This window comes from Lissotriton vulgaris, chromosome 7 (assembly GCF_964263255.1).
Source record: "Lissotriton vulgaris chromosome 7, aLisVul1.2, whole genome shotgun sequence".
NCBI lineage: Eukaryota > Metazoa > Chordata > Amphibia > Caudata > Salamandridae > Lissotriton > Lissotriton vulgaris.
This window is the reverse complement of record NC_141695.1, coordinates 472,166,001-472,191,824: the sequence shown is the minus strand read 5'-3', so window position 1 is coordinate 472,191,824 and position 25,824 is coordinate 472,166,001. Positions and strand designations below refer to the sequence as shown.

Sequence of the window (25,824 nt, the reverse complement as noted above, 5' to 3'; positions counted from 1 at the left end):
AAGCGGACTGGGCATACTGGTACATCTGCTGTGAAACTTGCTGCGTTGCAGCAATGGGCTGTGGCTGTGGTACTGCTACGGTCTGTGCTGGAGTCGAGGAAGCATGCATAGGCTGTGTACTCTGTGTATTCTGTGAAGACGGATGCTGGCCATGGTCCTGTCTAGGCGGATGCAGTCTTTCCTTAGTTTTACCTGTCGCTATGTTATGTTTCAGAACGGGGCATTCGTGTACGTAGTGACCTGGCTGCTTGCAATAATTGCATGTCCCTTTAACGGGAGCTGCAGTGTGACTTGTCTGGGTCGTACCCTTTCTGTGACCGTCGGATGGGACCGTCTGAGCTACCAACATTTTCATCTTTGTGTCTTTCATACGTTTCTGTTCCTGATCTTGTTCTTCTCTAATTCTGTTCTGATGATATTGTAACATCTGTAACATCTGGGATGGCGTATTTGCTTGCCATGTACTCTCGACCTTGTACACTCGATTTTTAACTAACGGTAAGGAATTCTCGACTAACTTTGATACAAAAAGATGCGGGTACGACTCGCTACTTGGCTGGAGGCCACTATTGATAATAAAACATTTCTCGAATCTTGAATAGAAGTCACTAGTATCTTCATCATGTTTCTGTTTACAGGACGAGATTGCATCCCAATCCTCTTTTCTAGTTGTCAATAATCTGGGCAGGACCTGTACTATCAAACCTGGTAATGCTTTAGTTTTGTCCCCAAGGCCTAATCCTGGGACCCGTTTCTTTTCTTCATCCTCTATTTCTGCCCAGGCAATCTTTGTGTCTCCCACCTCCCATTCCTTTTCCTTCAGTTTCTCGAATATACCCGTAGGCAATAATACCTTCAACATTTTCATGATATCATCATACGTGTAATCCCCCATTAGTAACATGTCTTTAAGCTCTCTATGAAAACCTGCAGGGTCTTTATCATGGCATGGTACTAGTTTCTTCATTTCTAACAGTTCCAATTTAGTCAGAGGCGTGTGTACATACACGCGTTTCAAGGTTTTATCCTCACCCATAACAGGGTGCACTTCTCGTAAGGGGTTCTGACTTTCTATACTACCCCCGCATTGCATGTGGTACATTTTCCTTTCTGGAGGTGGGGCGGGAACATATTCAGAGCTTACAAAGGTATTATATCTGTGTCGCTGTTCTAGAATTATTTGAATTAGTTTGGTGCTTAAACCTCTCCATCTATCCATAAGTAGTGCTTCTAGTGTTTCATGTAAGGGACCTGGATCAGAATAGTGCTTTCTGTATTTGATAAGAAGGTGCTGAATCATGTATACACCTGCTAACTTCTGTTCGTCGGGGGAGAGGTTCAGAAATGTCTGTGCTACTGTGTCATCATTATATATGTCTGCATTTTCGGCCCATGATACAGCTGATCGGGCTAGTTCTTGTTCATCCATAGAATTGAGTACATGGTACCCGACTCGATCTCGAAGCCTTTTATCAGTTTCCTGGAACTGATGCTCAGCAGAATTCGGATTTGTCAAGGCAGAGAAGAAAACTCTCTTGCTCTCTGGACGGATACCCTTCCTAAGGTAAGTTCCCTTACCTACATATGCTATGGTGCCTACATTTCTTTCGGATTCTTCCTGTTCTTCTTCCTCCTCGGAGGAAGCCTTTTCGTTCCCTTTCTCGTGTACTGCTATCACTGCTTTCCTAATCTTCTTGTACATAGAGGCTATGCAATTCTGTCTGTCATGTTTTCCTTCAGCTATATTTTGACCCCACTTGTTCAATGCATCTAATTCACTCTGATCTGTTCCGGGCCTGTCTCGTTCTCTTATTAGACAATTTATGAAAAATCGTAGTATCAGCGCTTGCATGTCAACTTTCTGTTTCTCCATGGCATCCTTAATACTGTCAGGGTCTTTCCCTGTCTGAACAAACTCATATATTCTGTCTAGACGCTCCTTCATTCCTACATAGCATAACAAGTTATCAGTAGCAGATCTTAACCGTAATGATGCCAATATCATTAAATCGTCCTTTCCGGGTACTGGATCATATCTGCAAACTGACATGTTTTCTTTTAATGCGTCAAGGCGGGATGAATTAGAGGAGTGGGGAGACCTGTACGTAAGAGGACTCTGCATACCTCTGAGATTGAATCTGTGAGTTGGTGGCGGGGTCTGAGGACCCGCGGTCGCACCTCCTGAAGCAGAAGCTTGTGCATTACCTCCCTGTGGAGTCTGTATCTGAACTTGAATTTGTCGTTTAGGTGGATCAGGCAAACGTGGTTTCGGTAGGTCAGTTTTGAGTACGGGAAGTGGTGGGGCTGGCGGAACAGGGGAGGTCTGTTGCGGTACCGGCGGAACGTGACCTGGGGGTGGAGTGCCACCCCCGTCCCTGTCAGTAGGCAGGGCACGAACAGGCAGATTGGTGTAAGCTGGTGCTACATCCTCTAAGTATGAATTTAGGAATATGTCTTTAGTAGTCTTGTGCATTACTTTAGTTGGAACTAATGGTGACGGCAAATTTTTCGGTATTTCTGAAATGGCGTCAGATGTACCCTCGGCCAAAAGATACATGTTGTTCACTTGGCTATTTCGGATGCGATCTATTTGTTCTGATTTTACTCGAATTCCTTCAATAACTAATTCGTTTTCTTGGGCCTTTTCTGATTCTTTAAGTCTGTCTTCTCTACGAAGTGCTCTTTCAGCACGTTTATGTGATTCCTTACGCCAAAATTCTATGGCGTCTTTCTGAGATTGTCTGGCTTTCTTTTTCCGTAATGCCTCTTCTACCTTTATGATGCACTCGGCATCCCATGTTCCATTAATTGGCCATCGGTATCTTTCCTCTAGGTGCTTTGTATAATCGGTCCATAATTCTAGATACAATATGGCATCTATGCCATGCTTATTATACATAAAATTGCCTGGAGTGTCCCTAGGAGGGATAGGAATTTCTTCCTCTAACATCCCTTTCCTAGTTCCTATCTGCTTTAACTTGTTGAAAAACGGCATTGTGCCTACTTGATACTGAAATGCTCGATCCTTGATACTTAATTCTGAATGTAACTAGTTATACCAGAAAACACAATGATTCACAGGAAAACAATCACATTCATACCACGACATTAATCACAAAAACATTTAAAACATAGATGACTACCCCACTATACTGGATGTACTGCTCAACAGTACAGATACACTGGTATAACAGTGCAAAAATTCAGAGATTCGGAATACTAGATATACTGCTAAACAGTACAGATACACTGCCTAAAAACAGTGCAGACCGGACTTGTGTACCCAAACCCGTCTAGATACGACCCAGCAATGGTACTCACCGGGAAGCACGGAAAACAGAAGGCCTCGGAAACTCGACTGGACTCGACTCGATACTTCGGAAAACTTCGGGAAACTTCGGAAAATTTCGGAAACCTGGTGGGCCTCTTGACACCTCGGACCTTGTTTCTTTCGGCTAGGCTCTGGTCGGGATCCTCCGCACTCCTCACCGCCTCGTCTGGGCACTGATCGCAGTCTTCGTCACCTCCGTGGGTCAGAGGGAGATGCAGGAAATCCTGCCGGTACGCGTATGTTCCATCTAACTGATGGCAGGGGACAGAGCTTGCAATGCGCCAACCGGCGCGTGAGGTGGGGGAGGGGTCCCTATTCGGGCGCCAAAATGATGTAAATAAATAATTTACTCTCTTAATTTCTATGCAGGTAGGTACTTAATCAATAATAACTCAGATCGGGTGAAAAAAGACAGAGTCCGTGGTGTTAGAGTTCTAAGGGTTTTATTCCTTAAAAAGGAATGGTCATGGCCAAGATATCATGTTCTGACCACCACACAGGGTGTCAGAAGGGATAGAGCGCGCTAACATTTTATTAACAGTACATAGCTTATATACTTATTGTACACCATTGAAAATAGTATAGAAGGCGTAACAGCTGAGAGAAGACAAGATAACAATATACACGTAGTACATGTGCGTAATCAAGAGGCGTGAACTAGAGGTGTGTTCTGGAAACGTCACTGAAAGGTGTCACAAAGGGGTGGCACTAACAGAAAATGTGGCAATGTCAGCAGAAATCGGAAGCTTGGATGCGCGCGCAGCTGCATGACGTGTAATTGGAGGGGTGCAGGGGACTTGACATTTACACTGACGGAAAGAGACAGAAGTCTGGCATGTCAGATCAACTTGTGCTTCTATCATATCTGATATCTGATGTTTAGGAACTAAGCTATCTGGGCAGAAAGGTCTCTAGAGCAGAAGCTATTCTATACTTGCTGTGAGTGCGTGTATAAGCGCCTGGGTGTCTGCATGAGAAGCGTGGGGGCATGGGGCCTTCCATGGAAGCATGGCAACGAAGCTATGAATTACTTGCACGGAGACAGGTCGGCCCTTTAGCCCAGTAGCTGAGGAAGGATGTTTACTGAAGCTAGCAGGCAGGAATGTATTTTCGGGGAGGGAAACAGATAACTCGAAGGTTATAGTCAATCTTGGCAGGCAGCAGGCTGAGCCGAGCGCGAGGGGCCGCGCTGAAAGTAAGTCAGAGTTCACGAGTACAGGGGCTGCCTGGGCAGAGATTTCTCGGAGTCAGAAGCCAGAAAGGAGGCTCGGTGGCAGAGATTCAGGGCCTACTTCAGCCAGGGCTGGAATACGTAGGAGTACACTACAAAAAGACGTTGGCATAGCATACTTAGGAACGGACCATTCAACCCATTCATGATGGGTCTGAAAGAGGACATGTTAACGTTGGACGCAAATGTATTTGCGTCTTCATAGCTGGTACAGGAGGGAAGTTACATGCACTTTAACCTCGTACATGGAGCCGGTGGGGTACGCGCTAGGGAACATAACTTGACCATAAAATTTAGATTACCTCACCCGTTTGGAGATTAGAGGGTAAGTCTCCTTTCTCCCTTCCTCCAGTGTGTCCCATCCAGCTCACAGCAATGCATCAATACACAACTTTGTCTTGGGGGGCAGGAGAGATTCCTCTACTACTCATGTCTTCAACAGGCAGGTCTGGACTTCCCAAAATGGAATCAAATGTCCTCATTTAAGGTACCACTGCAGACACACTTGCACTCAGTGTACATACACAGCACACATACTGTCCAACACTGTTGCCCCCATCTATTGTGCCACCACAGACACACATACAGGCAGCATTCACATTCAGTCTGCGCACACTGTTCAGTACTGTAGCATCTCTGTACTGTACTGTGGTGTGCTATTTGCACACACGCACACACACTGCCAGCACTCATACACACACACCATGTGAGAGCTACACAACACTTCATCCTTCATGTATTGCACTTCTCGCAAGCACACATACACCCAGCACATGCTTTCTTTGTGCACGGACTGCACAGCACTATATCTCTCATGTACTGTATTCCTTGCAGGCATACATGCACTCAATACATACTATAATCATTCATGCATTACACAGCACTACTCTATTCCTGTACTGAACCCTTCCCAGGCACACATACATTCAGCGCAGTCACTACTCTTGTTATGGGCTGCACTCCACATCTACCTGCTGTAGGCCAAGGGTGAGTTGGGCACACAACAGTGGAACTTTAAAAAGGCGAATGAGCCTGTAGGCTTCACTCCAGTGACACAGGGTAAAAGGACTTGTTCACTACACAGTAACATGTCACCACCGCGCTCATGCTACTTAATTCTTGGAGAAGGCGGTAGCCTTCCACCTCTCTGAGGGTAGTGCTTTGAGCGCCTCTCCCAATCGAACCAGACTGCTATCCGTGAGACAGGCCTATGTCATGGCGCGTGCACATGATGATGTTTGCCTATAACAACAAAATCAGCCTTAGGGATCCAGACAACAGTGTAGTCGGACACTCAGGTCCACATGGAGACGGTCCTGCCGGGCAGAGCATCCTTGCAGACCGAGGCTAGCCCTAGACTGAACATGTGAAAAAGGACTCCTGCAAATATAGATAGCAGTGGGTATAAAAGTGCTGCACATCTAATAAAACAGCATTAGGTGGGATAATTGCTTCAATATGCAATAGCCAAGATTTGGTGCAGCCATAATCCCTATTGCCCCGCTCTCTAGGGGAAACTTTAAAGCGTTAGACCCTTGGCCTTGGCTATTAACATTTGGAAAAGTTGTATATCAGAGCACTGTAATCAGTTTGTGTTGGAATTAAATAGCTCACACTTTTTTCGTGGTTGAACATTTAGTGCTGCTTTCTGATAAGTAGGTGAAAAATCATACATTACAGCCTACACATATTTTGCCCCAACAGACTTTCTCAAGGCTCATGTGGGAAAGTTCATAAAAATAATCAATCCTCCCCACATCCACTTGCGGTTCTGTTCTTTATAAACACATACCACTAAGGTAAAGGTTTACTTAAAGCTTTAATGTCATAAAAAGCACAACTAAGTGCCCCATAAATTGTGTCACATCATCATAGTACATGCATAAAATATGTATTGGTAAAAAACAGTATCATGTCACATAAGTTAATAAACAATCCCTTCTTGAACCCCACCAACAATATCAACGCCACACGTCACAAAATGACAGAAGTAAAAAGCAATGATCAAATGGGAGCACCCTCAGAAACAGTATTACTAGATATGTTACAAATTCTGATGTAATGTCTTTTCAAACACGAGTCCTGATGAAGTGAATATTCTTCATCTGTGGTCTTTCGTTAAAGTCAGATTCAGCATATGGAATACTTCAATGTGTTTCGTCGGAGTTAGAAAGGTTTCAACCACCTTCTTCAGGACAACATATTTGGGTATGGCCTTCTCTCAGATGAAAATGTACAATTCCTTCAAAATCTTAACATGGATCATGGACTTTACTAAGTCATGTATGGGTGTATGCCTCATACCACATCAAGTCCTCACTTGGGATAGTGATAGATCTTGCCTATTTCTCAGGCTTTCCTCAGTCCTGATTTATAAGCACACCACCTCCAATTGCAAAATCTCTCAATGGGGTACATATTCTCCCCGATTTTAAATACACCCAATATGGTTTGTAGGGATGGTCTACCCTAGCATCTTGTAGACTGCTCAGAGCTGTGGTGCTTCCGCCAACGTTCATTTGGGCGTTGGAGAAAACGCCCCAGCCGCCCCATACTGGTAGTAGTTGACATTTTCAAAGCACATTTGCACCACTGAACTTGCTCCGCAGAAACCCACATTTCTGCTGTCTGCTGATCTGCACGTTACTGCAGTGCTGTGTGTGTTTTTTTTTTTACCAGAATCTAGACTGTAGGGCTCAATAACAATACTCTTTCTATTCTAGACCTACTGAGGCCATCTCTGTCCTTCAGGTCCCCTCTCAATACTTCTGCTGCTGCAGCTTTCATAGTCCAAACACAGACGGGAACAGGCTGTACATCAGAAAATACAAAAATTTGAAAGACCTTATCAGCTTACATATATATATGATCACTTTCCCTATTCAGTATTTGAAAAGAAACACCATTACTTCATGTCTTCAGCTTAACGGTAGTATAATCAATCCTGTACCAGTTTTGAATCTTTTCTTCCTGGCGCCATCACTGCAAAAGCAAGGATGCAGTAGCATACACCATTATTTGATGTTTCTTTTGCGGCCCATCACCATTGCTAAAACAAAAGTGTTCTCTACAACTGGCGCTGCTTGTTGGTTGTCTGCCGCATGGTAGGATTACAAAGATGCAGTACCTCAGACTCTTACTAGGTGGAGTGCGACTGGAAACATCACGGAATTTCAAGGGTACAGTACCACATTCTTTTACTATGTGGCAGTTTGCAGCCTGGAATTATTGCTGCATTACAGTCTTAAGCCTTGCACCAGTTCTTGGTTTCTGTACAACAGTTTCTTGTTTTGTTGACATCGCTAAACGTGCATATTTTGCCACAACTTGATTGTATTTTTTCCTTTTGGAACTTGATTTCTCTCTGTCTTGCCGTAGATCTGCTTTTCATACACTTGTAACTTAGCTCCCTAGTATTCTCCATAAAGAAACTTAAAGCACTACCTTTTAAAAGCAGTATTGCACACAACTTCTACATGAGAGTTCATCCATGGTGACAGTTAAGGTCATGGACTCATCTAGCTCATCATGTGCATCTCTTCGGAAAGAACCCTGAAAAGGGGCGCTTAAAGCTACAGTATATCTATTCAGAGCTCATTTGCTGAAAGTTATAGCAACTGTAACCCATGTTGATATCACTCTTCCACAAGAATATTTCAAAACGTGTGTATGTGTAATTTGGACTTTAGCAATAAATGTATAATCGTAGAGAGAATACCTCAAATTCTCATCTCCCATCACTCCCTAACCCGTGGAAGGAGAGGCTTCAGTTACTTTTGATGACAGGCGCATAATTAATATGGAGCTAGTTGGAGTTTGGCTATTTCAATGAAAAAACATTCTTAAATGCATAACCAATTAACCTGCTTTGGGTCAGTGATGTTGCTGAATGACTAAAGCCATTTCCTCATATTACAAACAATCTATTTTTATTTGTCTCTAAGGTAATTTGTTTATGATGTTCAGAAAGTGTAATGCTGTTTATGCTCCCGTTTGCCAAATTTGATTAAAAAATTTACCAGCACATCGTTTAGAAAGATATGAATATGGAGAACATATAGGGCAGGTTCTTGCCCATCAGACTGCAGAGGCGAAGGCTAAAACCAGGATAAGCGCTATAAGGGGCGTAGATGGGCATCTGCATACTGAATCTTCTGCTATTTTAGATCAATTTCTTCTGTTTTACCAAAAGCTCTACTCACTTACATGAGCATCGAACCAAGAAGAAATATTAGGCTATATTGAGGATAGCTGTATCCCAGTAGCAGATGTTGATGAAGCTGCTATATTAGAGGAGACAGTCTACGCAGAAGAAGTGGAATTGGCACTTTCGACATTACCAACGGGGAAGGCGGCTGGAGATGATTCACTGCCATTAGAATTTTATAAATCCTTTAAAAGGGTATTGCTGTTGCCTTTGTGCAGGGTGATGCAATCTGTGGCAATTAGCCGGCAGGTACCGGAGTCGTGGAACACGACACAAATTGTGTTTTTCTTAAAAAAGGGCAAACCATCAACAGAATGTGGATCATATCGGGCCATTTCCCTTAGCAATAGGGACGCCAAGGTATTTTCAAAAATCTTGGCGACTCGCCTTGCTCAACTCATGCCTCGCTTAGTCTCTGATAGACAACTTAGGTTTATTATGGGGAGGGACACTACTGCTCACGTCAATATGGCGGTTGGAGCATTTGATTTTGCAGATAAGAAAGGGATAGATTTCCGCATGATACATTTAGACGCCAAAAAGGTCTTTGATCGGGTCAGGTGGGATTTCTTATGGGCCGTACTGGCCAAGATTGGCCTTGGATCTCAGTTTCGGTCCTGGGTACAGGCTTTCAATTGTAATCCACAGACCAAGTTGTCGTATGGGGGAATTCGATCCCTCCCATTTCAGATCTTGTGTGGGACTAGGCAGGGCTGCCCCCTGTCCCCATTACTTTTTTTTCTCTGTAAATAGAGCCATTTTCATGGATTTTACAAAATTGTACACAAATTAAGCCACTGGAAGCCGATATTTCTAAATTTAAGATTACGGCATATGCTGACGACATCTCGGTCTACGCAGTTAACCCGGTGGTGGCCGTGACAAGCATTAACGAAGAAGCAGAGACATTTGGTAATGTTGCAGGCTACAAACTGAATGCTGATAAAACTCAGGTGCTTACTACTGTTGGGATTCAGAATTTTACTACCAGGTTCTGTATTACTGTGACCTATTTGGGGGTAAAGATAACAGCTAAAATCAACCAGATTATCGATTTAAATTACACACCACTTTTGAAAAAAACTACTAAATTGTTAAAAATTTGGCATAGGCTCCCTTCAGGTCTGCTAGGCAGATGCAATCTGATCAAAATGAACATTCTACCTAAATTTCTATTTTTGTTCTGGTCTATTCTTTTGAAAGTCCCTGATATATTCTTTAAAAAACTTGAAGGGATTTTTAGCAGCTTTATCTGGGGATATAAAAAACCTAGGAGGGTGATCAAGCTGCTCAAATCTTCATTTGATCAAGGCGGACTTGGTCTCCCAGATTTTAAAATGTATTTTTGGGCTTCCTTTACGGGTCGGATTGGATCATACAGATTCAGTGTTTGGGTTTATTTTTGGGAATCAGAGGGACAAGTTCCTATATGGAATTGGAGATCCAAATTATTTTAAAAGAGTGAAGTTCAAGACCGTTAGAGATACTGTATATATCTGGCAAGCAATGTCTATAGGTGCAATTTACCAACATTTCATAAAGACTATCCATTGTGGGGAAATCCCTTTTTTAGGTCTCGCCTAGCGATGCAGCGAAGCTGCTTGCTAAGCGAGCTCTATTGTCGCCGACTTGCTTAGCGAAGTGAGACAAGAGAGGTGCACAAGTTTGTAAAGACATTGGAGAGCATTGGAGACATGAGGCATGAACGCGGCTTTTGGAGACGTGAGCGTGTACGGCAGCGTTAGCAGCATCTTTTCTCGCGCTCTCCCACGCTTTCACTTTCGCAAGCGAGGGTGCCTGGATAGCCCATGTGCACGCTCACAGCGACTTGCGCAATGGTTGGAGTCACCAACACTCTCTAAACAAGTTATACGTTGGAGCCGCACGGGGATCGGTATGCCAATAATGCCCCCAAGTGCTGTAAAACTTAGCCCTACTCACCGGGGCTACTTGCTGCCTGCTCTCACGGCTGATACCTCGGCTTGGAACCCGGCAGGCAGAGAAGCGAGCAGATACCGGGAGCGCGTGGGACAGCATCGGCCCTCCACCCTCTCGTCCCGCCGGCTCTCACGCACTCCCTGCGCACATCACCTCATCCATAATTAATGCCTGCTGTGGGCAGATGCTTCGGGCCGAGGACTAGAGCATCTGCTACATTTATGGAGGAGAGACTGAGCAAGATGGTGCAGCAGGTATTTCACTTTCTTTTCCGCTTGTTTCTCATTGGTCAGCATGTTCTTTCACAAGAGTGTCCTTCCCTGCGTATTTCTGTCCCTGGGGCTACAGAATGCCAAACATCGGAGGCTTATAGCCATTACTAGTTTCTCTTAACTCCTTCTCACACACTTCAGCCCTTCGTCCTGCCTAAGCCGCTCATACTTTTACCCTGCCTCCCCCTCCAACCATCACAACATTCTTGTACGTCTCCCCCTTTCAACACTGTCAGCCATGCTCTACCGCTCCACTCTGGCTCAGTATACTCACCCACACATCCTTCGAACATTGGAACGTTCCACTCCTTCCCCCCACCCCTTAACACTTTCCAATTGCTCATTCCTCCTCAAGTAGTCACTGGTCCGCTTTTCATCCCTCAGTTCGTGTACTCACCCATCGGCCCTCTGCTCCCTCCCGCGGTACCCTATCCACCTGTCGCTCTCACCTCTGCAATCGCCTCTCTCACTATTCTTACCTGCTTCTCCCGATTCGCTCGCCTCCTCTCTCTCCATTCTACCCGTCAGTCACCCCGACCGGGCCTCTCGTCGGTCTATCCGTCAGTCCCTCACCTATCCACCAACCCCTCACCCATCTACCTTTACGGTGCCTATTCCTACCCCAAACATCTCTTCTCCACCGCTTGTTTCTTTCTCACCCCGTCTACTTCTGCACTGTCCTTATCTGCACTCCTCGCCCACTGCTCTTTATTTCTCTCACATCTCCAAACAGTTCCCATCTCTCACTTATCCGTCCGGTTCCTTTCCCTCTCCCGGCACCTCACACTTTCTTACCTCTGCACCCTGTACCCCATCCACAGCCTCCGCACTCCGAAATATAGCTGGTAATGTACATACTTTGCCTAATGTCTCTAATTCAGGCTTTTGGTGTGCTATCTGCAGGACAAAAGTTCAAATGCTGGCGGACTGTCTTGGCATTTCATCTTCCAAGTGTTGATAATATCTAGACCTGACAGATTAGCAATCTCCGTTTACAACAAAACATAACAGCAGCATCACAGCATCATGTTTCATTAACAAATAGTTGCACCTCAAATAAACATTGACTACAATACTGCCACGGTGCAAGACTTCAATAAAACAATGTTATTTTTCCGCTTCCTGTCCACTGCATTTTATGGCGGTAAAAACGCATACGTCATACATGCTGTCAGTTCAACAAAGTAACACACGTGTTTCTTGTTTGTTCGTGGTGACCATCCTTAACACAGCACGCATAATTTGTTAATGAAGCTAAAGCGTTAAAATCCGCTATCAGAAGACGGAAGATAAATACACGGACAGTCCTTGCAGCTGCACGCTCTGTTTGCCTGCTCTCAGTGTCCTGTTAAGCAGTTCAGAACTCCTTATTCAGTTACATGTAGATGAAACAGTAACCCTTCTCCCGCTCATGGGCCCATCCAGTAAAAGCTGGCACAGCAGTTCTCTTACCCAATGGAACCCCAACATATATGGTATTCTGTTACCCATTTTTGTTGGTCATTGCCGGGGACGCAAAACTACTTGGAACTATCGTTTCAAGTCAAGTCATTGTTTTATTGTTTGATTGATTAAAATCATTACAATTCCCCCCTCCCCCCCGATGTGCATAAAAATCTTGATAGGAATAACATTACATTTATAAAATACACCTGGTTTTAACACGAAACCGTTATTATTCAACAAAACTGCAATTACTTTTCATTAAAACTCTGTACAGGTATTCCTACTTGTAGAGTCATTCTCCTACCTTAAAACCATAATAGTTCTTTAATTTGTTTGGTGTAATCGCTCCCCGTCTTCTGAATAAAACACCAAAGATGGACAATCTGTTTAGCAGCACGTTACAACTCCAATAGGGGCTACGATTTAAAACTTAGAACAGCATAAATAAAAATATAGGGACCCCTTAAAAAAGACAATTATATTGATGCAGCCTCAGTGTTCAAGACTGTAATGTTCTTTACCATCTATTTGCGGCCTGCAGCTGGATGTGGGTTAGCCTGCTGACCGCTTATTGATGGGATGGGTTGACTGTTGAGTGGTGACCTCGATCCTACTTATTTTGTTGGCTCTCCGTCAGCTTGGCATAAGCGTCTTCTGACCATTGTCATATATTTTACCCCCCGCAGGCAAAGATGATGGACGAGCCCTCCAGCCAGCATATCACCGCTTGCCTGCTTGAACGAATAATCAAGCCGTTAAAGATAAGTTTTAGATGCTGTCTCCTCTGGTCCAGGACTGCTGGACAGGCACATAATAAGTGGATTAAGGATTCTGATTTAAAGCCACAAAGTCGACAATTGGATAGGACACAGAGCCATCAACAATATGTTGTCGAGATACACTATCAGACGAACCCCGCGTGCCCTCAGTGATTCCATGACCGGTCGCAGAAGCTTCGTGAAACACCACGGAGCGGACGAGAGACCGAACGGGAGAACCGTGTACTCGAACCATGTCCCTAACCATTGGAATTGGAGGAAACGGAGATGAGGCGGGAAGATCGGGATGGACAAGTAAGCGTCCTTCAAATCCAGGGGAACCATCCAGTCGCCTTTGCGAAGGAGATCCCTGAGAAGATGGATGCCCTCCATCTTGAAGTGGCGATAGACCACCCCGTTGTTGAAGTCTTTGAGGTTGAGCACCAGGCGAGAGCCTCCCCCTTTCTTCTCTACCAGGAACACATTGCTGACGAACCCCTGAGGATGCAGGGAAGTCCGCACAATGGCCCCTTTTACCAGAAGGGACTCGATTTCTTTGGTGATGACGTCCTGATCTAGTTGGGAAAAAACAAGGGGAGAAGGGACGAGATTTTGATGGGGAGGATGGTAAAACTCTATCTGGTAACCTTGAACAGTCTGTAACACCCAAGCATCGCTGGAGATTGTACGCCAATTGTGAAGGAAAAATTGCACTCTGCCCCCAGGACAACTGTATCGTAAGGAATTAAGCTCACCTGTGTTGGCGAAATCCTGACGTCCTCCCTGGTGTCCGCCATAACCACCTTTAGCGGCCTGCCCACGACCTTTGCGGGAGGGGTAGAAATTGGATTTGGAACCGGAATAGGAAGACTGTTGACCTCCTCCCTGCTGGGACTGATTGCCACGTTGCTGGCCAGATCCGCGGCCGAACGAACGTCCCTTGGATCGTCCGGCCCTTCCAAAAACTGGGTGGAAAGCCCTGCGGATGGAGGATTGCGCCTTATCCAGGCCACTGAAAGTTGCGACAAATTTCGTCAATTCCTTTAGGAAGGGTTGACCAAAAAGGAGGCCCTGAGCAAGGGGCCCCGACTCTGAAGAAGCCAGTTCCGTCAACCGTGGGTCCATTTTCAGCAAAATGGAACAACGCCGCTCAGTGGAAAGAGCACAATTCGCATTTCCTAACTGGAAAATAGCCCGCTGGGCCCAACCAATCAGCTCGTCCGGGTCGATGCCAGAAGCGGACCCTTGAGCCTGGTAACCCAAATCCAGAATCTTAGTAAGCGGGCCAAGGAGATCTAACAATTTATCTTCGCACAGGCGCCAAGACCTATCACTGCCCTTCTTGGGGTCCTTCGTGAATTTCTTAAGGTAGGTAAGAATAGTGGGATCTACCTCAGGAGTTTCAGAGAGTTTGTCCGCCAAATCTGGGCGGGGACACTCGGAACGAAGACGAGAACGTACTTCTTGATCAAAAGGTTCACGAATGTGGGCCTGAACGTACTCCGCGACCTCAGGCGCAGGGAGCCAAGACTTTGAATTCAGGTGGACTATGTCCGAGGGCTCAAAGGTAAGCACCGGGGGATGAGAAGATGCGTCAACAAAATGCTCCTTTCTAGACTTCTTAACAGGAGGACCAGAGGGACCAGAAGAGGAGGACGAAGAGGAGGTGTCCTCAGTATCCGGGGAAGATGGTTTAGCCTTCTTGGAACCACCGGGGGTAGACCGGGATTTCGCTAACTTGACAAAATCAGATTTGTGAGGATTTTTGGTTGATTTAGAAGAGTGTTTGGTAGTAGAAGAAGGAATCCAACCTTGTTGGTGTGCATAGTCTGTCAAATGACGTTTCAATGGTCCAATGGCACGTACCAGCGCGGTATTGACCGAGTGTTGCACCCCCTGGTCAAGAGCATCGACCAAATCGTATTCAAAGGACTCTTCAGGCTCCTCGCCATAATAGTAGTCGTCATCCTCCTCATAGCCAGCCATGCTTGCTACTATAAGGCTGAACAGAGAGACAGAAAATGCCCACACAGGAAGAACTAGTAGGACACAGAAGTGACCCAGTCAGGGGGATTGACAACCCCAAGCAAGCCAGACAGGTAGAGCCACACGCTCCCCAGAGGAACATATAAAATGTGGAGGGACAGGCTTGCAAGAAAAGCCACTCTAGGCAATGCCTCTAATAATTTTACAACCCCAACCCTGACAGAGGAAAGGGCGTCAAATGGGAACTCTCCGGCAGGCAGTGGGCACAGGCTGTTCAGAAAACGCCGCCTCAAGCGTGTCAGAAGTCCGTGAGAGACACGAAATGTAAACAAGGGCTGTCGCGCATGCGCAGAAGCCCGCCTGAAAAGCCCGGAAGGAGAGCGACGCGCGACTGCAGCGCACAACCGCTCGAGTCCCCGGTCCAACTCCACAGGAATACGCGGGCACAAAGCGCCCGAATACAAAGAGAGGCGACCCGTGCTCTCACAACACAAAACGGCAAACCGAGAAGCCGACAGAAACAACGGGCACAGAAGCTGCAGAAAAGACGCCGAAAAGGGCGAAACCAGAAGCGCTGCAATTAGTCTAGTTCAAGGAACGAGCGCAAGTCAAGCAATACATGCAATATAACATTAGGCATGAAATAAAGCAAAAATGACTTAACTGGCTGCGAAGCAGCAAAGAAAGAGCAAGTCTTGCCCTCTATGGTTTTTTATATAGGGATGTAGTCTCTATGGTTGCCTAAGTGCTCATGGGATTTGTAGTTCTTCTTTTCTTTACTGTGTTCCTATTGGCTGCTGTTTGTAGTAAAGAAATCGAGAAAGCATAATCTGAGCCTCCTGTCCTGCCGTAGAATTGCTATTATTAATAATATCCCAAATTTTAAACATTTGTTTAAGCTAGTTTTGATTTAACTCATCAACCTTGTTATTACTCCCATTATAAACAACGATTAAAAGGCTTAATTTGCATCTATACCTAGAGCCAACTCAAAGTTTGTCATGAACAGCAACCAACTGTAGTATCACGAAATACCGTTAGATGTGCTTGAATAATTAGCCCTTGATCTGATGTGTTAGAAGTCAGTCTCTGGGCAGCCAAAGGAGCAGGTTAATACTGACATAATATGATGATTTCTTATTTTTCAGAAAGCAGAGATGGGGAGCATATGAAAAAAACACCTGAATGCTCAATGGGCAACTACAGAACGGCCACTTGCAGACCCATCTGTGTGAGCGTGTACACATTGAAGAGTCCACTACCCACTTTAGAACTGGTACAGTCCATGTAATCCACTCACTGGAAAAAGAATGTCTACGAAAGGATCACCTCGGGTATTCCTATTTATTTAATGGATTTACGTAATGCGCAGTAACTAGCTGATTCGTTAGATATTCAAAATGGTCATGTGTTGGCTATCTAAAGAAAAGTTATAGATATAGATAACAAGACATGTCTCTGTGGAGTTCTCTTGATCAGAAGGAAGTGATTAATTCTGAAAGAGCCTGGGATGTTGCTGCAGGGCGCCTTCATGTAGAGATGTATATTGCTAGCAAGAGAACCTATCTGCTTAAGGCATAAAGCTGCCCTCAGCATTGTAAATTGAAAACTACACCCCGAGGTACATAACTATTGCCTTGATATTAGCAGCTCACACACACTTTACTCATTAATTTGTGAAATGATGCCACAGTGTATAATTTAGCTGCGTATCTTTTGCATGTACCTCCAAATATAACAATGTCTCTATTTGCAAGTTTGACTACATATTTGTCCTAATTTTGTACCGTTAAATATAAAATTGATTGCATCAAAGTGAAAAAACAAGGATATTGGTATGCCTCTGTGAATAAAATCTTTGAGATACCTCTTTATTTGGATGAAAAGCTAAGTTCAAAGTGCAGTTGTAACTTTTTTATGGACTAAACCAGTTTCTTGACACTTGTATGTTTTTGGACACTAGTCAATTCCTAATTAGACTATCCTTACTCCGAAATAGATAACAAATACATTTCAGCTCACCCATCATATGAATTGTGTCCACAAGTACCAACTCTTCTGCATCTGGGAAAGGCAAACGCAGCCTTTACACTCCTCCAAAGAACTATCACCAACTGAATTTCTGAATTTTATCAAAGCGAGCAAGCTAGCTGCCCTTCTGACCCTCAATTCTTGAAAAAAAAATCTGCTATCAATTTATGTAGCCAGCCTAGTAAGAACACTAATTAACGCCTCCTTAACAACAGGAGTTTTCCTAGAAGACTTCATAAAGGCATACGTATGTCCATTATTAAAAAAAGTAACCTGGACAATCAAGACCCCTACAACTACAGACTGATAGTAAACGCGCCATTCCTGGCTAGACTTATAGAAAGAACAGCTTCTGCCCCGATTTCACAATTCACTGAAGAAAATTCCATACTTTCTGACTACCAAACTGGATTCCGCCCTGGAAGAGGCACTGAATCGACCCTAATCTCTATCTGGGGTGACTTCAGTGCTTAATTATAGCCAGTGGTTGACGGTGGCAGCCACCAGCTGCCACCAGCTCCCATTTTTTGGGAACCGGCACTTATTTTTCCCATCAGATGTTTACCGAGACTAAAGAGGGGAAACGCAAAAAGCAGAAAGATGGAGAAAAAGAAATATGGAAAAATTGTTACAGAGGGAGACAGCAGACAGAGGAAGAAAAAAAAGGAAAAAATTCCACAAAGGAAAAAAGCGGGAAACTCCAAGAGTTAGATGAAGGGACATGGAGTGTCTGGTAGTGAATTAAAAAAGGCATGAAGTGGATTTCAGACTACCAGCATTGGTAGTTGGCACAGAAGAATTCATTTGCATCACGCATGGGCTTCTGATCGGAGTTTTGGGCACCTGCACTCATTTTTGTGCAAATGAAGCACTGCGTGATCTTAAAAACCCAAAAGACCAGAACAGGGTTACTGCCTTTCTTCTTTTGACGTTTCGACAGCCTTTCACACCGTGGATCATGACACACTAATCCAAAGACTTGAGGAAGCTGGAATAGAAGGAACAGCTCTTGCTTGGATCACATCGTACCTACACAATTTAAGAAATATTATGCATATGCTTCCTTTCTCTGACAAACCATACAGCATTAAATGCAGGAGTCCCTCAAGACTCAATCACCTCCGGGCAGTTGACCATTGGAGGACTTGAAGCAACCTCAACCTGAATGCTTCCAAAACTGAAATTCTCACCTGTGGCAACTGGAAAGCCTATGACCCTCTCTGTGCCTGGCTTGATAATTTAAAACCAACTCCAAAATATATATACCAAGCTAAGAAGCCTTGGAATTACCATGGATGCCAAGCCTGTCAATGAATGCAGAAGTGGTTAAGGTATCCAAATCAAGCTTTTATACAATGAGAACACTGCAACGCATCTTTCCGCTCTTTGTATTCCCTCACAAGGTTCAAGCTACTATCTCACAGAGAATTTCGAATGCTGTCGCTAGACTACAAATAAAGCCACAAGCACTCAACTCCCTAGCCTTGAATGCCTTACACTGGTTACCAGTTACCAGACTATCCACCATCAAGCTGATTTGTATCATACATAAAGTAATAGATGGCACAGGACCACTCTTCATCAGGAAGAATTTCAACAAATACAACAAAGGTACCTTCGCTTGAGAATGGCTCCCCATCTCAACGTTCTCACTTACAAGAAAAAATCATGGATGGAACATCTTACTCGGTACAAGCAGTCAAAATATGCAATTCACTACCCACTCACATAAGCTCCGCCAACAACCATCTTAGCTTCAGAAGATTGGTCAAAAACTGTCTTATCCCCACATGACTATTTTCACAATACAACAGTGTTCTCAGTATTCTTGGATGTGACAAACTATGCTTCTTATGACATAGAGATGAAGTTGTCATTGAACTATGCTTCCTGTTATGAGCGGATACATTTATATGAGGGGACAATTTATATTGCACCACAAGATACATGTGTAAATAAGACAATGTCATATTTGCTGCTTCTATGTAAACAAAGGTGCATATGTAGAGGAGAGAATGCCTGCTAAATTTGCATTCTTCACCTCAAGATAAATGTGCACATCCGATCAAGTAAATATTGCTGCTTCTATGCACATATTGATATTTATAGAGTTTTTTTTCCAGCCAATAAAACCTTACCAAGTGCCATGTGATTATATGTATGCATAAGATAATATCAGTTTTTCTGCTATAAGAAAAAAAACTATCAACCATAGCTGCCAAGTTTCCGATTACGTATGTGCGACATTTTCATAATTTCTGTGTAATTATGAGTGTCATTCAACGACTGTGAGTGACACTTGTTTGCCTGTCAAATCAAGCAATCAAGACGAGGGAAACCTATATAAATATCAGAAATTACACCCATTCGAGCAACGAGAAACTCTGCTGCAAAACCCCAGAAATAAAAGGGCACTAGCCTAATGCCCTTGTAACCTGATCATTGCAAGACACTTAACTATTTCCTTTCAAATATTGTTTAGCAATTGCTGTATGTATTCTGGAAATTATTAAACTTGGTAATTTAACTAACACAACATTCCCCATTCATCTTACAAACTAACTAACCAGTGTAGTAAGTTTGTAAATTTCTGCTGCAATTCAATTATCTTGAACAACTAAATACTCTTTAAACAAAATTCCAACAAAATGACTACATTTAACATAAATGGCTTGCTCTGCCAATCTATGTTAATATGTGGAGCTGGACTTGTGTGTAAAAAGCAGCAACGTATTTCTTCGCTGCTTATGTTTTGGTGAATAGTTAAATAGGTTTAACACTCCAGATGATGATTTTCCAGCTTTCCGGCTGCCTGTTGTGTGAATGAAGTTGATATGTGATAAGCAGCAGTTCTTTTCCCCCTGTGTGTGTTAAAATTTAGATCATGGGACCAGTGTACCAGCGGAATATTTATGAGGTGTCACAGGTAAAATAGAGGGCGTAGCATCAGTCCTGAAAATAAGCTCCAGCATAACAAAAAAAACTTTGATGCCATACACCAACTTATCGGGTCTCACTGCAAGGTCACTACGCCCTGGGCCTCACGGCTACCCAATGGGAACCGCACACGTTGGACCACACCTATGGCGGTACACACAGCTGCTGCTAATCTGAATTAATTAGCCGGCAGCATTTAATACACCACAGGGATTAATTTACTCCCAATCAGCCCACTCAAATAGTTCAGCCCGCACGCTACTCGCATTACTACAGGGAGGAAGACATGAGCAACGTTAGGTGATTCATGAGGAACGCACTCCTGGAGTAATGAGTGGGGAGTCAGGGGAAGTGTTTCTCTGGCACTGTTGACTTTAACTGTATTGTGGCAGTAGGGCTAAGTTGTAGACAACTCACTTAAACTTTAATGTGGTAAGAGGGCTATGTTGTAGACGTTTGTTATTTCCTTTCATAGTGTGTGACTAGAGGGGTTCCTGAGCCCTTCCTCCACGGGGCACAGATGACCCACAATTAAGGTAAGAGGGATCTGAGCTTGCCTCACATCATTTTAACATGTAATGTGTGATGCACAAGTTCAGTGTCACAGCCACATTTCTGTGCATGCAAATGTGCATTCTAAGTGTTTGTCTTTTGACTTTAGCCTATCGTTATAGTTGAGTGTTTTCTTGGACTTGTTCTAGGGACCTAGGAAAGAACTGGACGACAAAGGTCAGCCCTAGTTGACAGGGGCATTAATAGGGTCGCTTGCCACAATATGACCCCATGTTCCGTCCTGATGAATGCCATGGACTCCTATGAGCCACATGGCAGAAACATGTTGATGGTCGAAGTGGGGATGTGTTACTAATTCTCTTAGTCTCCAAACTGGTTTTTAACACCAAGTAATACATCCTTGTAAAATTAAAAGTAATTTTGACATATCACATTGTTTTATATATTCACATTGCAGGGTCAGTAGTTAGGTGTGCCTCATTTACTATAAAGTGAAGGCCCGCTCTTCATCAAACAGGGTTTTTGAAGAGCGAAGGGGAGTCCTATGATGAAGAAAAACACTTGGGGGTGTGTGAGGACATCCGTCACATTTCTTAGTGTTTCCATAGATAGGCTTGCGGTGGACATTTACTCATATATTAACAGTGTAGCAGTTAATCGGGTGGTTTTCTAGTGTTTGACATATGTGGTTGGAGGCCGGCTCACTCGGAAGCCCCTTCACCTCCAGTTCCCTACCTTGGTAAAGTTACGAGGTTTTTGTGGTTTGATACACCAACGTATCACCACCTCTTTGACCTAAATCTATGATTATGCAAGCAGGTTGTGATATAAATTACCTATAGTTAACTTGTCTAAGTGTTTATTGGATTAATAAAATTTTACCTGTCAGTGGTGAAATGTTCATTTGTAGATATGTTATGTATTTGCATTACTGTATGTTGCAAGGAACAAAAGCCAGACAATAAAACCATTGAATTGAATGCCTTTCAGGTATACGGCTTACATTGAGCATGCAGTACTTTGTTGTTTTAGGTGCCTGTAACATTCCATGATGTAGCTGTGTATTTCTCTGAAGATGAGTGGGAGGATCTGGAGGAATGGCGGAAGGAATTATACACAAATGTTATGCGTGAAATCCACTGCTTGTTGATTTCGATGGGTAAGAACACTTGCTGCATGGATGGTTTGGTCTCAAAATGCTAACATGTTTTAAGCATTTAATCATTGAAAGTACTTGCTATAGCTGTGCCGGAGGCTAGCTTCCACACCAAGGCTGTGTGCTAAAATGCTGAGTGGTAAAATAACATCAGAACACAATCTGCAAGGATTTTGTTTGCCACTCAATGGAGTGTCCGCTATATATTTAATATCAAAGTTGAGATTAATTGACTGCAGCAGTCTGCTTAGAGGCTTCTACTATGTCATCACACAGACAATTCACCAGCATATATTTCAGTGACACTGACTAGGGGAAGACCCCTAGCATTGCATGGTTTTCGCCTAGGACGTGGATGTAGTCCCTTCCTCAGAGCACTCAATCACTCACTCTTGAGGGTACTCCTGAAAAACTGAAACATTTAAAGAAGTAACTGTGGGTGCAAAAGGTTTCTGAATGACTTTGTGAAGCTGTGCTACCCTGACCAGTCAAGGTTTTCTAGGCTAAACTGTGTTTCCCCCCAGTAGGTGCATGGACCAGCTGAGAGTGCTAAATGTCATTTTTGTTTTAAGGGTGGCTACTGCCTCCTCAGCCCAGGTCTTGCACTATATGGCAGTATGTCTTAAACATCATGTTTTCCCATATGTATTTAATCTAATTGTGTTTTTTAAACTGTACAATAGAAACATCTTCGTTTACAGGTTTTTAACAGGAAACCCTATATTGTCTTTTGCCATTTTGTTGAAATCAGACTTGCGTGTTAGAATTTTGAAATGTGCTTCCCTTTACTTACACAGATTATTCAATTGTCAATCCTGATACTTTGTTCCGGATAAAAAAAGAAGAGAAGCCTTATGTTTCCCATCACCCCATCTGCAAGAAGCGAGAAAGGCTCCCAAGCCCTAGCTCAGGTGAGTTATATTGGAGTAGTTATGCTAATAGGTTTGAAGCCTTTTCTTGCACTCCGGTTGGAGTCGGTATTGGGCAGAATCATCTGTGGGTACTGTTGCTTATTTCTAGCGTCCTAAGGCCATCAGTATTATTGTAATTTAAATGGGTAACTATGTTACTCACTTTGGACATTTTCCTCCACGGGGACAGCTACATCAACTAAATAAGGCTTACTCTGCAATGGTAGAGGATTTGAAACAGATAATGCATGGCACAGTAAACGACGCTTTGTCCTGCCAGTGCTCTTTCTTGAAAGAAGACTACAACTTTTTTTATAGGTATGTTTATCAAACACTGGGCTGAGATACATCTCCAGTCATTTTTATTCACGTTTATGCACTAGCCACTAGATTTTCTATGATATTGTCAATGTTATCTTCTGAGTTCTGCTCTCGGGTGAAGTCTCTAAGACTTCTTGAGGTTTCTTTTGTGTTCATCAGTAATCTCTGTGTGACAGAGGTAACAACGTTGCTATGAGTCCTCTGCTTTGTATCTATCAGTGGATTCTTGCTCTTGGTGCACTACATGAATGAGCAAAACGAAACACCAGGTGCTGTGTTTCCAGACAAAAATAGTACAAATTAATTCACCCTAGCCCATTTATATCCCTACACAAACAATTCTTTCATCAGTGTCAAGCAATTTGAGCAACCTTTGGTTACCAACACTCTCAGTGCCCAATTCCAGTCGCTACAAGGGATTTACTAGCCATTATACAATCTGTACTCAGGTCAGATTAGAGACTATTTAAAGACACAACCAACCTTCAGTACGGGGCAGATTGTAGTGGGACATCGCCCAGTATAAATTCTTCGGGGAACGCCAAACTTGTATCTCAACCGGCCTGTGGAGTTCATTATTTTCCAGTGGTGCGACTCTCCCATGACTTGGGGTATCCGCTGGGCCCCAAGTCTTAAGAATTTCCAACTGAGAACTGTACTGCAGGATTGGGGACCAATCCTTATTTAGACTACTTGTGCACTTGTGCTTCCCGGCTTGTGCCCTTTTTTTATCCCCTTTTACTGTGCCCCTTTTGCCTTTGGCTCCTTCCTCGTATCTTTTGTTGCATCCCACCGAGCATCCTTCGCTGCTTCCCCCTTGCATCCTTTGCACCTTACCCCACCTTCCATCCCTTGTGGCTCTCCCATTCCTCGTTCTCTCTTGCGTCCTTTGCTGCTTCCTGCTGGGATCCCTTTGTTGATGTTTGCCCTTGTGTTCTTTGTTATTTCTCATTTGGGCCCTTCACTGTGTCCACCCTGCGTTGTTTCTCCTTGCATCCTTCTGTGCTCCCTGTGTACTACACTCCTCACCTTGAACCATACCTCATACCCCCTTTCAACCAGTGCCCCCTTACACTGCTCCCTTTGCACATATCCCTGCCTTCCACCTTGATAACATCTATCAATCTGGCCTTTGTATAGTGAAACGTTTTTTCTTAAGCCTTGTGCAGAGAAAAGATGTTTGCTAAATCTAAGTAATACACATGAAAGGTAGAACATGGGTAGCAACATGAAGGCTTCCCTAATAAAGAACAGATACAGTACAGGCGATGTTTTGGGGGCGCACACAATCTAGTGATGCATTTACCATGTAATGCCTTACAGCATTGTCAACTGTCCTGGGTTATACCATAGTTTATTTGTCAGGCTACCATGGTGGAGAGGGTACACGATAAGAGGGTTAGATGGGTACGCAGGGACCAGGATGATTTTACAATGAAAAAATACTGTTCGTTACTGTGGAATGGTAAACCTGTATGACCACCAAAAAAAAGTACAGGGCTAATATCAGCGCCAAGGATATTCTGTCTCAAGAAATCAAAGAAATCATTGAGAATTGGTTAATGTTCTCTGGATCATTATTGTAAAAGCAGTAATGTCACAAGGGTTGAACTATCTGTTCAGTTGTCACGAAGATAATAGCCCGGTATTTGTAAAGCGCGAACCCGTAAGGGTTTCAAGGCGCTGGGAGCCTCAGGCAGATTAAGTGAGCTATTGCCCAGAGTCACAGAGCTGAGCTAATCTGCCTCCGGTGCTGGGGATCGAACCGTAAATCCCGCGCTCTGGAGTCACCCACCCTGGCTGCTCTGCCACGCCCCTCCTTGGGTGACTACCCTTCTGGTCTGAGATATCTGGGGAATACACTGCAAGAACTATTTCTTTCTGTTATACCTATGTTCTGTTAATTATCCAGAATGTACATTGAGCAGGTACAGATTTAACTCTCTAATCTGCAGGAACATGGCTTCTGATTGTGTAATATGGATGCATTGTATTGTCAAGCAGTAATGAAGCTAGGGAAGGTCCTATATGCCTCTCGCTGAGGTACCTGGATACCTTGCAGCTGGTTGGTTGCTTAGGCGACACACCACTTTACAGATATAGAAGTTGATTTTATAGCCTGTTTAGTTTAAAAAAGACGCAGACTGCATGTTTAAGGCTGACTTTACCGAGGTGCGTGAAGGCCTGGTTCATAAAGGCTCTGATACCCTGACTCGCAACAACAGACTAACTGGAAAGATTCTGTTCTTTCAGCTCATATTTATAGCCAAGGCTCTCTCAAAAAAATGTCTATGCAGGGCATAACGTTTCTTTAAAGTGGCACATGACTTTGAAATCTTGTGTAATATGGGGAAGAGGGTGTGGGGTAATGGCCAGAGCTGCTGACTTCGGCTCTGGGGAACCAGTTTTGAGTCTCTGGGTCGGCTCAACATCCTTAGATTTTAGTCAGGTCGCTTAATCTCCCCTCACGTGTGATTTCTTGTTCTAGATTAGCACCAGGGAATGCAGTGATGTATGTGGAATTATGTGCATGCTCTCTGCTTGTTTACCTTTTCAAATAAGGGAGACCGTTTCTAACAAAAGTAGCCACCAAGTTCAGGTAGGCTTCTGGATATACTATGGTTCCAGATGCAGTACAGAACCAATACTAAACGTGCATCAGCAGAAGAGCCTTTGTATGTGGAAAATAAACATTTGGTATGTGCCACCTCTTCAGTGTATTGCCCAAGCTTACAGACACATTTCCAGCAAATAACAAAATTCCCTCTAAATGGAAGCAGGCATGG

General features: G+C 43.8%; 1 protein-coding gene across 2 annotated transcripts in view; it reads left to right on the top strand.

The window, feature by feature from the left end:
- Positions 1-25,824, top strand: part of LOC147701895 (uncharacterized) — a 278,593-nt gene that overhangs the window by 36,796 nt on the left and 215,973 nt on the right. For both annotated transcript variants that reach the window (XM_086930525.1, XM_086930524.1), the window contains exons 2-4: positions 16,318-16,503; positions 21,683-21,809; positions 22,604-22,717. In XM_086930525.1, coding sequence (XP_086786651.1) covers positions 16,480-16,503; positions 21,683-21,809; positions 22,604-22,717 — 265 coding nt within the window. In that variant the 5' untranslated portion in view covers positions 16,318-16,479. The remainder of the gene's footprint in view (positions 1-16,317; positions 16,504-21,682; positions 21,810-22,603; positions 22,718-25,824) is intronic.